At 44.6% G+C, this 12,656-nt stretch overlaps 1 protein-coding gene across 2 annotated transcripts; it reads left to right on the forward strand.

Annotated features, from left to right (window-relative positions):
• The first annotated feature begins 2,648 nt into the window (after positions 1-2,648).
• zdhhc1 (zDHHC palmitoyltransferase 1) lies at positions 2,649-11,398 on the forward strand. Of its 2 annotated transcripts, XM_088991661.1 has the most exons (10): positions 2,649-3,009; positions 4,163-4,370; positions 4,443-4,618; positions 7,479-7,580; positions 7,659-7,756; positions 7,838-7,975; positions 8,061-8,155; positions 8,233-8,291; positions 9,743-9,851; positions 10,588-11,396. In XM_088991661.1, exons 2-10 carry the CDS (start codon positions 4,164-4,166, stop codon positions 10,846-10,848), a joined length of 1,245 nt encoding a protein of 414 aa, XP_088847787.1. In that variant the 5' UTR covers positions 2,649-3,009; position 4,163; the 3' UTR covers positions 10,849-11,396. The 2 variants fall into 2 exon arrangements, with proteins under 2 accessions (XP_088847787.1, XP_088847785.1); XM_088991659.1 differs by having other exon boundaries at positions 7,659-7,975; positions 10,588-11,398.
• The last annotated feature ends 1,258 nt before the right edge of the window (positions 11,399-12,656 follow it).

The raw sequence follows: 12,656 nt of genomic DNA on the forward strand, positions 1-12,656 counted from the left end.
CTATATCACCAGCTGGATAGCTCGTATAGCAGGTAATCAGAAAACTCGCTAGCTAGCTTATAGATAGCCAACTGTCTGGGTAGCTAGCTAGCCAGATAGCTACCCAGCCATATAGCCAGCCAGCCAACTAGATAGCTAGCTATATAGCCAGCCCGCTAGCTAGATAGCTAATAACGAGCTAATAGATAGCTAGCTCGATAACCGGCTAGATAGCTAGCCAGATAATCAGAAAGCTCGCATGCTAGCTTATAGATAGCCAACTGTCTGGGTAGCTAGCTAGCCAGATAGCTACCCAGCCATATAGCCAGCCAGCCAACTAGATAGATAGCTATATAGCCAGCCGATAACCAGCTAGTTAGCTAGCTTATAGATAGCTAGATAGCTAATAACGAGCTAATAGATAGCTAGCTATATAGCGATAATAGCTAATAACGAGCTAATAGATAGCAGCTAGATAGCTAGCCAGATAATCAGAAAGCTCGCATGCTAGCTTATAGATAGCCAACTGGCTGGGTAGCCAGATAGCTACCCAGCCATATAGCCAGCCAGCCAACTAGATAGATAGCTATATAGCCAGCCCGTTAGCTGGATAGCTAATAACGAGCTAATAGATAGCTAGCTCGATAACCAGCTAGATAGCTAGCCAGATAATCAGAAAGCTAGCTAGCTTCTAGCTAGCTAATAGATAGCCAACCAGCCAGATAGCTACCTAGATAGCTAGCTCGCCAGATATCTAGCCAGCCAGATAACTAGCTAGATAACCAGCTAGCCAGCCTAATAGGTAGCTAGCTAGATAGATAGCCAACTAGATAGCTAGCTAGATAGCCAGCCCGTTAGCTAGATAGCTAATAGACTTGAGGATGACACGGTTGACAGTCTTTGCACATTTTCACGAATTATCCGTGGACATGAAAAATCGATTTTTTTTTTTTGTGACATAGTGACTTGAGTTCTGAGAAACAGGCAATTCCGCCACGCACGCACACACACGTGCACTTGCGCGCGCACACACTGCTAAGTGTCTACAGATGTTTGTCCTCTGGCTGCTCTGACATTTCCTCACAGGTTGTTAGAGACCGCACAGCACCCTGTGTGTGTGTGCGTGTTTGTGTGTGTGTGTGTGTGTGTGTGTGTGTGTGTGTGTGTGTGCGTGTGTGTGTGTGCGTGTGTGTCTCTTGAGAATATTTTCACAGGAAGCGTGTTTATGTGCACGCACTTGAGAAGGCTTCGTGTGGGCTAAAATAGGCCAAAGGTTGACTTTAGCGGCAATGGCGGCCACGATTCTCGCGCTAACACGCTCAAATGCAAACACGGTAAGAGAAAAAGAAAGCACGGAAACTTCACTCGGATATCATCAAAAGGCAACCTGGAAGTTTGTCATCCATTGATGATTTCAAGACTAGCCGCGGATGGTTCGAGAACTTTAAGTGTCGTCCAGGGATTCATAGTGTCATTCGTCATGGTAGTTCTGACGATAAAGCTGCCAAAGCTTACAAGGAATCATTCCTCAAGATGGTGGAAGAAGAAGGCTCCGTTCCTCATCAAGTGTTTAGTGCTGATGAAACCGGCCACTCCGTTCCATCAACGACCATCATAAATAAAACGACTTTATTTTATAGTACAGTTTATTTTTTAATGACAATACCATAGCATAGCACATGTATTATACATGAAATAAGGTATATTTTGTGTAGTTTTAAGGCTTAGAAAATTAGAAAGTAGAAAATTATGTTTTATCGGGACCTGGGAACCGATTATTCTCATTTTAATGGTTTCCTATGGGAAATTAATATTTGGGATACACATTTTTCGCCTTACACACTCTGTCTGGGAACCAATTAAGTTCGTAAGCCAAGGTATCACAGACAGAGTGTGTACGGTTCCGGCCCGTGGGCTGTATGTTTGACACCGCTGGTCTACGGCGTTGGGGGTCATTCCCAGTCGTTTAGCCTGAAAACAAATAAAAAATAAAAAATAATAAAATGCTGCATGAGAAAAAACTAAACAAAAACAAATGCTTTGACTGTTGTGGTCCTTTGCATGTTGATTCAATTAGTTGAATAAAAAATTCAAGCCATTGAATATAAGGAGACAATTTGGGTTTTGTGACCTTTTTTCACAGTTTCTATTTTAGTGACGTTATAATTCATGAAATGACTTTTGAAATTGCATTATTATTATTTCAGGGAATGTTTCTTGTCAAAAATTTGGGGACGAATAAAGGTTTTCTCATTCTGATTCTGATTTGATAAGAGGTTTTATGTGACGTAAGTTAACGTTCTGGTTTCACGGTCACGGTAACGAATGATGATGATTATCTTGAATGGTGTCCGTTGTTCAATTCCGACGCAGTCGTTGTCAATTCCGAGAAAAACGGACGGACGAACGCTTTTGGATAGTTCGGTGCATCCCCATCTTGGCCAATTTGGATATCGCGCGCCCCCTGCCGGTCATCTAACGACGTCACCTGGCCAAGCTTGGAGGCGGGACAAGGTCTAAAGTGGCCAATAATGCGCGACTGGCGAGTTGCCGTGGAAACGACGAGCGGCTTCCCGCCGACAAGCCGTCGTTGGCGACAGCCAATAGGATTCGCGCAGCGCGGCGATTGGAGCCAATCATATTGCAAAGGAGGCGGGAGGCAGGGCCGCGGCGGGAGCCCCCATTCAAGATGGCGACCACCCGACGATCATCTCTTTCGTCTCAGCTCGCCTGCTCCGTTCGGGTTTCGTCTCGCGGTTGAGGCCCGTTCTCGTCCTCAGAACCGTGGGTTGGTCCGGCCGGCCTGCCTGCGCGGACGTGAGGAAACGTTTTAACCGCACGGGAGGCTTGACGCCTCGGCGAGCTGGGCCGAATCGGAGCGTGAGTTTCCGGCGGACGGGCTCAGGTTCGGGCTCGGATGATGGTGTGGCGCAGCGGTGTGGTCCGCCAGATGAGTCCCGCTCATCTTCCCGATTGAAGGTCGCCCTCGTCCCCAGCAGTCGGATTGAGGAATGAACCAAGCGGCTGAAGGTGCCACACTTGTCATACATGCGCGAACGGGTACTTTCAGTGTTGCGTTTGGCTTCTCAACCGCTAATAAACTTACTCGCTACCCCTTGAAGGGAAAAACCGAAAGGAAAAGAAGATGAAGCTATCTATTAGCTGTGTTGCTAGCTGGCTAGCTATCTAATTGATAGTAAGCTAGCCAGCTAGCTATTGGCTGTCTATTGGCTATTTATTGGCTATTTATTAGCTACTTGGCTAGCTTCCTATCTATTTGAGTTACTTCCGGGTTGAGTGAACGGTTGCGCGTGTGGCTGCCGTTGCTCACCCACAGAAAAACTGATCCTGTGACTGTAAAGTGACCTTGAGAGTTTGGAAAGCCGCTTAGAATCAAATGTATTATTGTTATTATTAGCTATCTATTAGCTAGTTAGCTAGCTTTCTATCTATTTGAGTGACTTCCGGGTTGAGTGAACGCTGGCGCGTGTGGCTGCCGCTGCTCACTCACAGAAAAACTTATCCTGTGACTGTAAAGTGACCTTGAGAGTTTTGAAAGGCACTTAGAAATTAAATGTATTATTATTATTATTATTATTATTATTAGCTATCTATTAACTAGTTAGCTAGCTTTCATCTATTTGAGTTCCTTCCGGGTTGAGTGAACGCTGGCGCGTGTGGCTGCCGCTGCTCACCCACAGAAAAACGTATCCTGTGACTGTAAAGTGACCTTGAGAGTTTTGAAAGGCGCTTAGAAATCAAATGGATTATTATTATTAGCTATCTATTAACTAGTTAGCTAGCTTTCATCTATTTGCGTTACTTCCGGGTTGAGTGAACGCTGGCGCGTGTGGCTGCCGCTGCTCACCCACAAAGAAACTTATCCTGTAACTGTAAAATGACCTTGAGAGTTTTGAAAGGCGCTCAGAAATGAAATCTGTTATTATTATTATTATTATTATTATTATTGTTATTATGATTGTTATTATTATTGTTGTTGTTATCTTCTTCTTCTTCTTCTTCTTCTTCTTCTTCTTCTTCTTCTTCTTCTTCTTCTTCTTATTATTATTATTATTATTATTATTATTATTATTATTATTAAGTTATTTATATTTTACTTACGCTTCTCTTGCGGGATCCGCATCGTCGTGCGAGTGTATAACGTTGTCCCGGTCCGGTGCAGGATGGACTTGTGCGCGAAAACCCGAAACCGCACGGCGCCCGTGCGGCGATCAGACGGTGCGCCGGCGTGCTCGCGGACCAACGGCTGGAGCTGGCCTCCACATCCCTTCCAGATGCTGGCCTGGCTCCTCTACGCCTACTTCGCCGCCGTGGGGCTGGGTGTCCTCGTGCCGCTGCTGCCCGCCCACTGGACGCCCGCCGGCTACATCGTATCCTTAAGCGCCTACGCCCGCCTACGCCCGCCCTTGGTGTGCGAAAATGCTTCCGATTGGGCCGCTCAGTGCACGTGCGTGATGTTTGCGTGCCACCTGTGCACCCACGTGATGGCGGTGAGCGTGGACCCTGCCGACCGCAACGTGCGAGCCAAGAGCCTCCGGGGGCCGCTTCCTGTCTTCGACCGGTCCAGGCGTGCCCACGTCATCGAGAACTGCCACTGCTACCTCTGCCAGGTGGACGTGTGAGTGGCGCCGCCGTGTCGTTTCTGAGGGTCATAGGTCACTTCGGTCGGACTCATTCTTGAGCTTTTGCTGGATCTCAATTCAGATGAGGAGCGACTGAAGATGGATATGGCGATTGATTGTGAAGTCTAGTTTGGATTAGTGATGGGAATTCCGGTTCTTTTCAGAGAGCCGGTTCTTTTGGCTCGGCTCACTAAAAAAGATCCGGCTCTTTTGGCTCCCAAATGGCTCTTCAGTTTTATTTTTTTGCTTAAATTAATTAACTACCAAAAATCATGTAAAATTATGTGAAAAACAAATTACTCATGTAAAAAAATACACAATTTCAAATACAATGATACCTCGTTTACGAACCCCTTGGCTTACGAACGTTTTGGTTTACGAACGTTACATTTATCAAAATTTAACCTTGGCATACAAACTATTTTTCGGGATACACACGGAGCTGCCACAATGAGTGATGTGTCGTTCGCGAACGAGCCTGTTCTCCTAACAAGAAAATGGCAGCCGGCTTGTTTTGGTCCTCTATTCCCCGCCCCCAGTCTTCAGTTAAAGCCACGTGATTGGTCAAGAACGCAGCAGTCAGGGAAGGTGGTTTAACCATTAAAGATGAAAGAGAAGGAGTGACAAAATGGATAGAAAACTGAACTGAGAAATTTGGACTCGTTTCAACTTTGATAGTTCAAAGGCAGAGTGTAGACTGCAAGGTTAAAATTCCCATCAATCAGGCTCCACAAATAATATATAGCACATTTATTATACATAAAATACGGTATATTTTGTGTAGTTTTAAGGCTTAGAAAATTAGAAAGTAGAAAATGATGTTTTATGGCGCCCTGGGAACATATTATTCTCATTTTAATGGTTTCCTATGGGAAATTCATTTTTTGGGGTACACAATTTGCCTTACACACTCTGTCTGGGAACCAATTAAGTTCGTAAGCCAAGGTATCGCTGTATTTGTATTTATATGGCTTGATTTATATGCACAGAGTTAGTGGATGCTAACTTTCACTTTCCCTGCGGTTACTCTGTTCTAATGATCAGCTGTGACTAATTTGCTTTTAATATTAATAATGCTATCATACCAACTAGTAAAAAAATATCATTATTAAATAATAATAACAGAATAATAACAAAACATTTGTTCACCTGTCTACCCTAACCCCCCGTCACCCATTCTCCTCACTGCTGCATGTGTCTGTAATCCTCTACCGCGTGTGGCTGCCGCTGCTCACCCACAGAAAAAAACATATTCTGTGACTGTAAAGTGACCTTGAGAGTTTTGAAAGGCGCTTAGAAATGTAATGTATTATTATCTATAATAATATATTATTAATAATTATTATTATTATTATTTTATTATTTTAGCTGGCTATCTATTAGCTATCTAGATAGCTAGGTATCTACTTGCCTAGCTGTTAGCTAGCTGGGTAGCTTTCTATCTATTTGAGTTATTCCGGGTTGAGTGAATGCTGGCGCGTGTGGCTGCCGCTGCTCACCCACAGAAAAAAAATGTATTCTGTGACTGTAAAGTGGCCTTGAGAGTTTTGACAAGCGCTTATAAATGAAATGTATTATTATTATTATTATTGTTATTATTATTATTATTATTACATATTATTATTATTATTATTATTATTATTATTATTATTATTATCTAGCTGGCTATCTAGCTATCTATCTATTAGCTATAAGCTAGCTAGCTAACTTTCTCTCTGAGTTATTCCGGGTTTAGTGAATGCTGGCGCGTGTGGCTACCGCTGCTCACCCACAGAAAAAAAATTTATTCTGTGACTGTAAAGTGGCCTTGAGAGTTTTGACAAGTGCTTATAAATGAAATGTATTATTATTATTATTATTATTATTATTATTATTATTATTATTATTATTATTACATATTATTATTATTATTATCTAGCTGGCTATCTAGCTATCTATCTATTAGCTATCAGCTAGCTAGCTAACTTTCTCTCTATTTGAGTTATTCCGGGTTGAGTGAATGCTGGCGCGTGTGGCTACCGCGGCTCACCCACAGAAAAAAAATGTATTCTGTGACTGTAAAGTGGCCTTGAGAGTTTTGACAAGTGCTTATAAATGAAATGTATTATTATTATTATTATTATTATTATTATTATTATTATTATTATTACATATTATTATTATTATTATTATTATTATTATTATTATCTAGCTGGCTATCTAGCTATCTATCTATTAGCTATCAGCTAGCTAGCTAACTTTCTCTCTATTTGAGTTATTCCGGGTTGAGTGAATGCTGGCGCGTGTGGCTGCCGCTGCTCACCCACAGGAAAAAAATGTATTCTGTGACTGTAAAGTGGCCTTGAGAGTTTTGACAAGCGCTTATAAATGAAATGTATTATTATGATTATTATTATTATTATTATCTAGATGGCTATCTCGCTGGCTATCTAGCTGGCTATCTAGCTATCTATCTATTAGCTATCAGCTAGCTAGCTAACTTTCTCTCGATTTGAGTTATTCCGGGTTGAGTGAATGCTGGCACGTGTGGCTGCCGCTGCTCACCCACAGGAAAAAAATGTATTCTGTGACTGTAAAGTGGACTTGAGAGTTTTGACAAGCGCTTATAAATGAAATGTATTATTATTATTAGATATCTAGATGGCTATCTAGTTAGCTAACTAGCTGGCTATCTAGCTAGCTATCTATTAGCTATCAGAAACACTGATCCTGTGACTGTAAAGTGACCTTGAGAGCTTTGAAATGCGCTTCGAAATGAAATTTATTATTATTATTATTGATTGTGAAGTCTTGTTTGGATGCCCCACTCCATCCACGCCCTGGCGCTCAGGGTGTGCTCGCCGGTGCGTGTTTCAGGGGTCCCAAGTCGAAGCACTGCAGCGCGTGCAACAAATGCGTAGCCAACTTTGACCACCATTGCCGTTGGCTCAACAACTGCGTCGGAAGCAGAAATTACAAGTCAGTCGATCAAATCGCTGCCGTAAAGTTTCGACGTCTCCCGCTTGGCGTTGATCCTTATTCTCTCCTTCGCCGCAGGCTGTTCCTGTACAGCGTGGGCTCGGCGGCGCTGGGCGCGTGCGTCCTGCTAGCGGTGTCGTCGTACGTGCTGATCGCCTTCTTCTGGGAGCCCCCCGGTGAGTCGGTGCGCCGCGATGAGCGCTCGCTCACCCGCACGCACGCTAACCGGGCAAGCGCGCCTTTTCCCGCCCGTTTAGCGCAGAACCGGACGAGGGCCCGGTTACCGTTCCCGCCGCCGGCCGACGCCGTTCCCGCGCTGGCCGGCGTCACGGGCGCGTTGGCGCTGCTCGCCTGCGCGCTGCTCTGCCACCTGCTGCTCTTCCACTTCTACCTCAGTAAGTGGACTTACGCCGTGCCAAAGCGGCGTTGGTTGAATAGCCAAATGGCGCTGGGGTGACGATAGCATGGCGCCATTTTGAGTGTGGAACAGGTTGAGCACGTACGAGTACGTCGTGCGGCAGCGACACCGTCAAAATGGAAGGCGGGCGACCAACCAGGAGGACGAGCGCTTGAAGGTGACGCGCGTCAGGCCGCCATTGCCGCCTTTCACCTCAGATGATGATGATGATGATGATGTGGATGTGGTTGTCAGGACGACGACTCGACGACGCTGGCCTACACCGACGCCAAGACGGACGAGGGCCGCACGCGGTGAGACATGTCGCCTCGCTCTCTTCCACGCCGCATTAGCGCTAGCTATAATAATAATAATAATAATAATAATAATAATATATATTTCATTTATAAGCACCTTTCAAAACTCTCAAGGACACTTTACAGTCACTCAACCCGAAAGTAACTGAAATAGATAGAAAGCTAGCTAGCTAGCTAATAGATACAGTAATAATAATAATAATAATAATAATAATAATAATAATAATACATTTGATTTATAAACGCCTTTCAAAACTCTCAAGGACACTTTACAGTCACAGGATATACTTTCTCCGGGTGAGCAGAGGCAGCCACACGTGCTAGCGTTCACTCAAGCCGGTAGTAACTGAAATAGATGGAAAGCTAGCTAGCTAGCTAATAGATACAGTAATAATAATAATACATTTGATTTATAAACGCCTTTCAAAACTCTCAAGGACACTTTACAGTCACAGGATATTTTTTCTGCAGGTGAGCAGCGGCGGCCACACACGCCAGCGTTCACTCAACCCGGAAGTAACTCAAATAGATAGAAAGCTAGCTAGCTAGCTAATAGATACAGTAATAATAATAATAATATAATAATAATACATTTCATTTATAAGCGCCTTTCAAACTCTCAAGGACACTTTACAGTCACAGGATATTTTTTCTGCGGGTGAGCAGCGGCAGCCACACGCGCTAGCGTTCACTCGAGCCGGTAGTAACGGAAATTTCTCCACTGTGAGACTAATAAAGGCATATCCAATCCAATCCAAATAGATGGAAAGCTAGCTAGCTAGCTAATAGATACAATAATAATAATAATAATACATTTCATTTATAAGCGCCTTTCAAAACTCTCAAGGACACTTTACAGTCGCAGGATATTTTTTATGCGGGTGAGCAGCGGCGGCCACACACGCCAGCGTTCACTCAACCCGAAAGTACTATTAGCTATCTGTCTGGCTAACTATCTATCGGGCTAGCTATTAGCCATATATTAGCTAGCTTTCTATGTATCTGAGTTACTTCCGGGTTGAGTGAACGCTGGCGCGTGTGGCTGCCGTTGCTCAACCTAGGTATCTGGCTCGCTAGCTAGCTGTTTGCTAACTAGCTAGCAACCTAGCTCGCTATCTATTTGCTATTTATTATCTGTCTAGCTGGCTATATATTCGCTGTTTAGCTAGATATTAGCTATCTATCTGGTTAGCTATCTCGCTGGCTAGCTATTAGCTATATATCATCTAGCTTTCTATGCATTTGAGTGACTTCCGGGTTGAGTGAACGGTGGCGCGTGTGGCTGTCGCTGCTCACCCACAGAAAAACTTATCCTGTGACTGTAAAGTGACCTTGAGAGTTTTGAAAGGCGCTTAGAAATGAATTGTATTATTATTATTATTTGTCAACTCGTTTTGTGTGTGTGTGTGTGTGTGTGTGTGTTTGCGCGTGTGTGTGTGTGTTGCAAGGTTGGCGGCCAATGGCAGCATGGAGGGCGTGGCTAGCCCCACTCTGAAACTCCATGCCCCGAGCGCAATCTTCACACAGCACAACTCAACAGAGGACACTCACACAAAGGTGAAGCTACTCACACGCATGCACACACACACACACACACACACACACACACACACACACACACACACACACACACACACACACACACACACACACACAGAGTTGGCTCTCAACTAACTCTCTTATGAGTGATGGGCATTCCGGCTATTTTCAGAGAGCCGGTTCTTTTGGCTCGGCTCACGAAAAAGAACCGGCTCTTTTGGGTCCCAAATGGCTCCTCAGTTTTTTTTTTGTTGCTTAAATTAATTAACTACCAAAAATCAAGTAAAATTATGTGTAAAATGATACACTATATCAAATATTTGTATTTATATGGCTTGATTTATATGTGCATCGAGAGCATCCACTAACTTGGACTTTCCCTGTGGTTACTCTGGTCTGATGATCAGCTGTCACTAATTTGCTTTTCATATTAATAATGCTATCATACCAATGAGTAAAAAATATAGTAATTGAATAGTGACAGCGTAATGTGATAACATTTGTCCCCTTGTCTACCCCTAACACCCCCCCCCCCCTCACTGCCGCGCGTGTATGTAATTCTCCTGTCCCGCCTCTACCACGGATTTTGACCAATCACGTGCGGCTTTAACCGAAGACTGGGGGCTGGGAATAGAGGACAAAAAAAGTCGGCTCCCATTTCCGGCTCCCTTTCCGGCTCCCTGTTAGGAACCGGCTCTAAGAACCGGCTCGTTCGCGAATGACACATCACTATTGCGTTTGGGCCTTCTCCCAGAAAATGGCAGCGACGATGACAACGACGAAGAAGAAGAAAAAAAAGACGAACGGGCGGCCGAGTGCGACGTCAGAGAGTTCATCGGAGCGGGCCGGCGCCTGGCTTCCGGGACTTCCGGGGTCCGACCGCCCGCCTCCTTCGCCGCACGTCCTGGCCGCCGCCCCCCCCGCCGAGTACCACTCCGACTCGGCCGAGTCCCTGGAGGAGGTTCCCGTGGCACTGGCCAAACTGGGCTCGTGGGCGGCGGCGGCGGTCAGATGACCTCGGGGGTGAAATAAGGACGCCGAGTGAGGGCGCCCCCCCCTGTCGTCCCGCTCCTCCTTTGCTTTCCCGCGCAGCCAAAACGCAGATTGGGCCCATCCGACTGCGTCTCGAACCGAATGGTGACACTCCTCGCCATCGGCGAGCGTGCGACGGACGTCGCGTTGCTCCTAGCGCGTTGGCCAGCCCGGCGCCATCAATGGACACCCTGCTATTTGCTATTTATTAGCTATCTAGCTGCTTGGCAAACTATCAGCCATCTAGCTCGCTATCCACTAGCTGTCTATTAGCTAGCTCGCTATTTGCTATCTATTAGCTATCTGGCTGACTAGCTATTTGCTATCTATTTGCAATCTAGCTGGCTGGCTATCTATCAGCTAACTAGCTTGCTATCCATTAGCTGGTTAGCTAGCTGTTTGCTATGTAGCTGGCTACCTAGCTACCTAGCTGGCTAGCTATTTGCTATCTAGCTGGCTGGTTATGCTATCTATCAGCTATCTAGCTCGCTATCCATTAGCTGTCTATTAGCTGGTTAGCTAGCCGTTTGCTATGTAGCTGGCTACCTAGCTGGCTAGCTATTTGCTATCTATTTGCAATCTAGCTGGCTGGCTATCAGCTAACTAGCTTGCTATCCATTAGCTGGTTAGCTAGCTGTTTGCTATGTAGCTGGCTACCTAGCTACCTAGCTGGCTAGCTATTTGCTATCTAGCTGGCTGGATATGCTATCTATCAGCTATCTAGCTCGCTATCCATTAGCTGTCCATTAGCTGGTTGGCTAGCCGTTTGCTATGTAGCTGGCTACCTAGAGACCTAGCTGGCTAGCTATTTGCTATCTATTTGCAATCTAGCTGGCTGGCTGCCTATCTCAGCTAACTAGCTTGCTATCCATTAGCTGTCCATTAGCTGGTTAGCTAGCTGTTTGCTATGTAGCTGGCTACATAGCTACCTAGCTGGCTAGCTATTTGCTATCTAGCTGGCTGGATATGCTATCTATCAGCTATCTAGCTCGCTATCCATTAGCTGTCTATTAGCTAGCTTTCTTTCTATTTGATTTAATTCTGGGTTGAGTGAACGCTGGCTGACATCCCCAAAAATGATTCGGGAAATGAAAAGTGTGACGTGGAGCGCCATTCCCAAATTTGTTCAGGTTTTGTGATTGTTTGGGTGCCGATAAAGCGCTGGTCAGACCTCTGGTCATGTTTTTCCCTTCCATCTGGGGGAAGCATTTTTGTCCATTTATAATAATAATAATAATACAGCGATGCATTGGCTTACGAACTTAATCGGTTCCCAGACAGTGTGTAAGGCCAAAAGTGTGTCTCCCAAAAAATTATTTCCCACAGGAAACCATTAAAATAAGAATAATCAGTTCCCAGGACCCCATAAAACATCATTTTCTAAAATTACACAAAATATACCTTATTTGATGTATAATAAATGTATTATAATTAATGCTTTTATAATTGATGCCTTGATGGAATGGAGTGGTTAGGGTTAGAAAGCTAGATAGCTAATAGATAGCCAGCTAGATAGCTATATAAGTAATAGATAGCTAGCTCGATAGCTAACCAGATAGATAATATATAGTAAGAAGCCAGCTAGGTAGCTAGCTAGTAGTATTGAATTGGAGTATTTCCATTCTTTTACGCCACCATTTTGAATGTATATTGCCTGTAAATACAGACGCTCCCCAACCTACGAACGGTCGTTCGTGAGGTGAATTTGTTCGTAAGTTGCCATTTCAGCGTTTTGTTACAGCTTCAGCTGTTGTATCAATATGGATGGATTGTATTTTGTACAGTCGCCCC

This window comes from Hippocampus bargibanti, linkage group LG03, assembly GCF_051943395.1.
Source record: "Hippocampus bargibanti isolate YZ-2025 linkage group LG03, ASM5194339v1, whole genome shotgun sequence".
In the NCBI taxonomy this organism is placed as follows: domain Eukaryota; kingdom Metazoa; phylum Chordata; class Actinopteri; order Syngnathiformes; family Syngnathidae; genus Hippocampus; species Hippocampus bargibanti.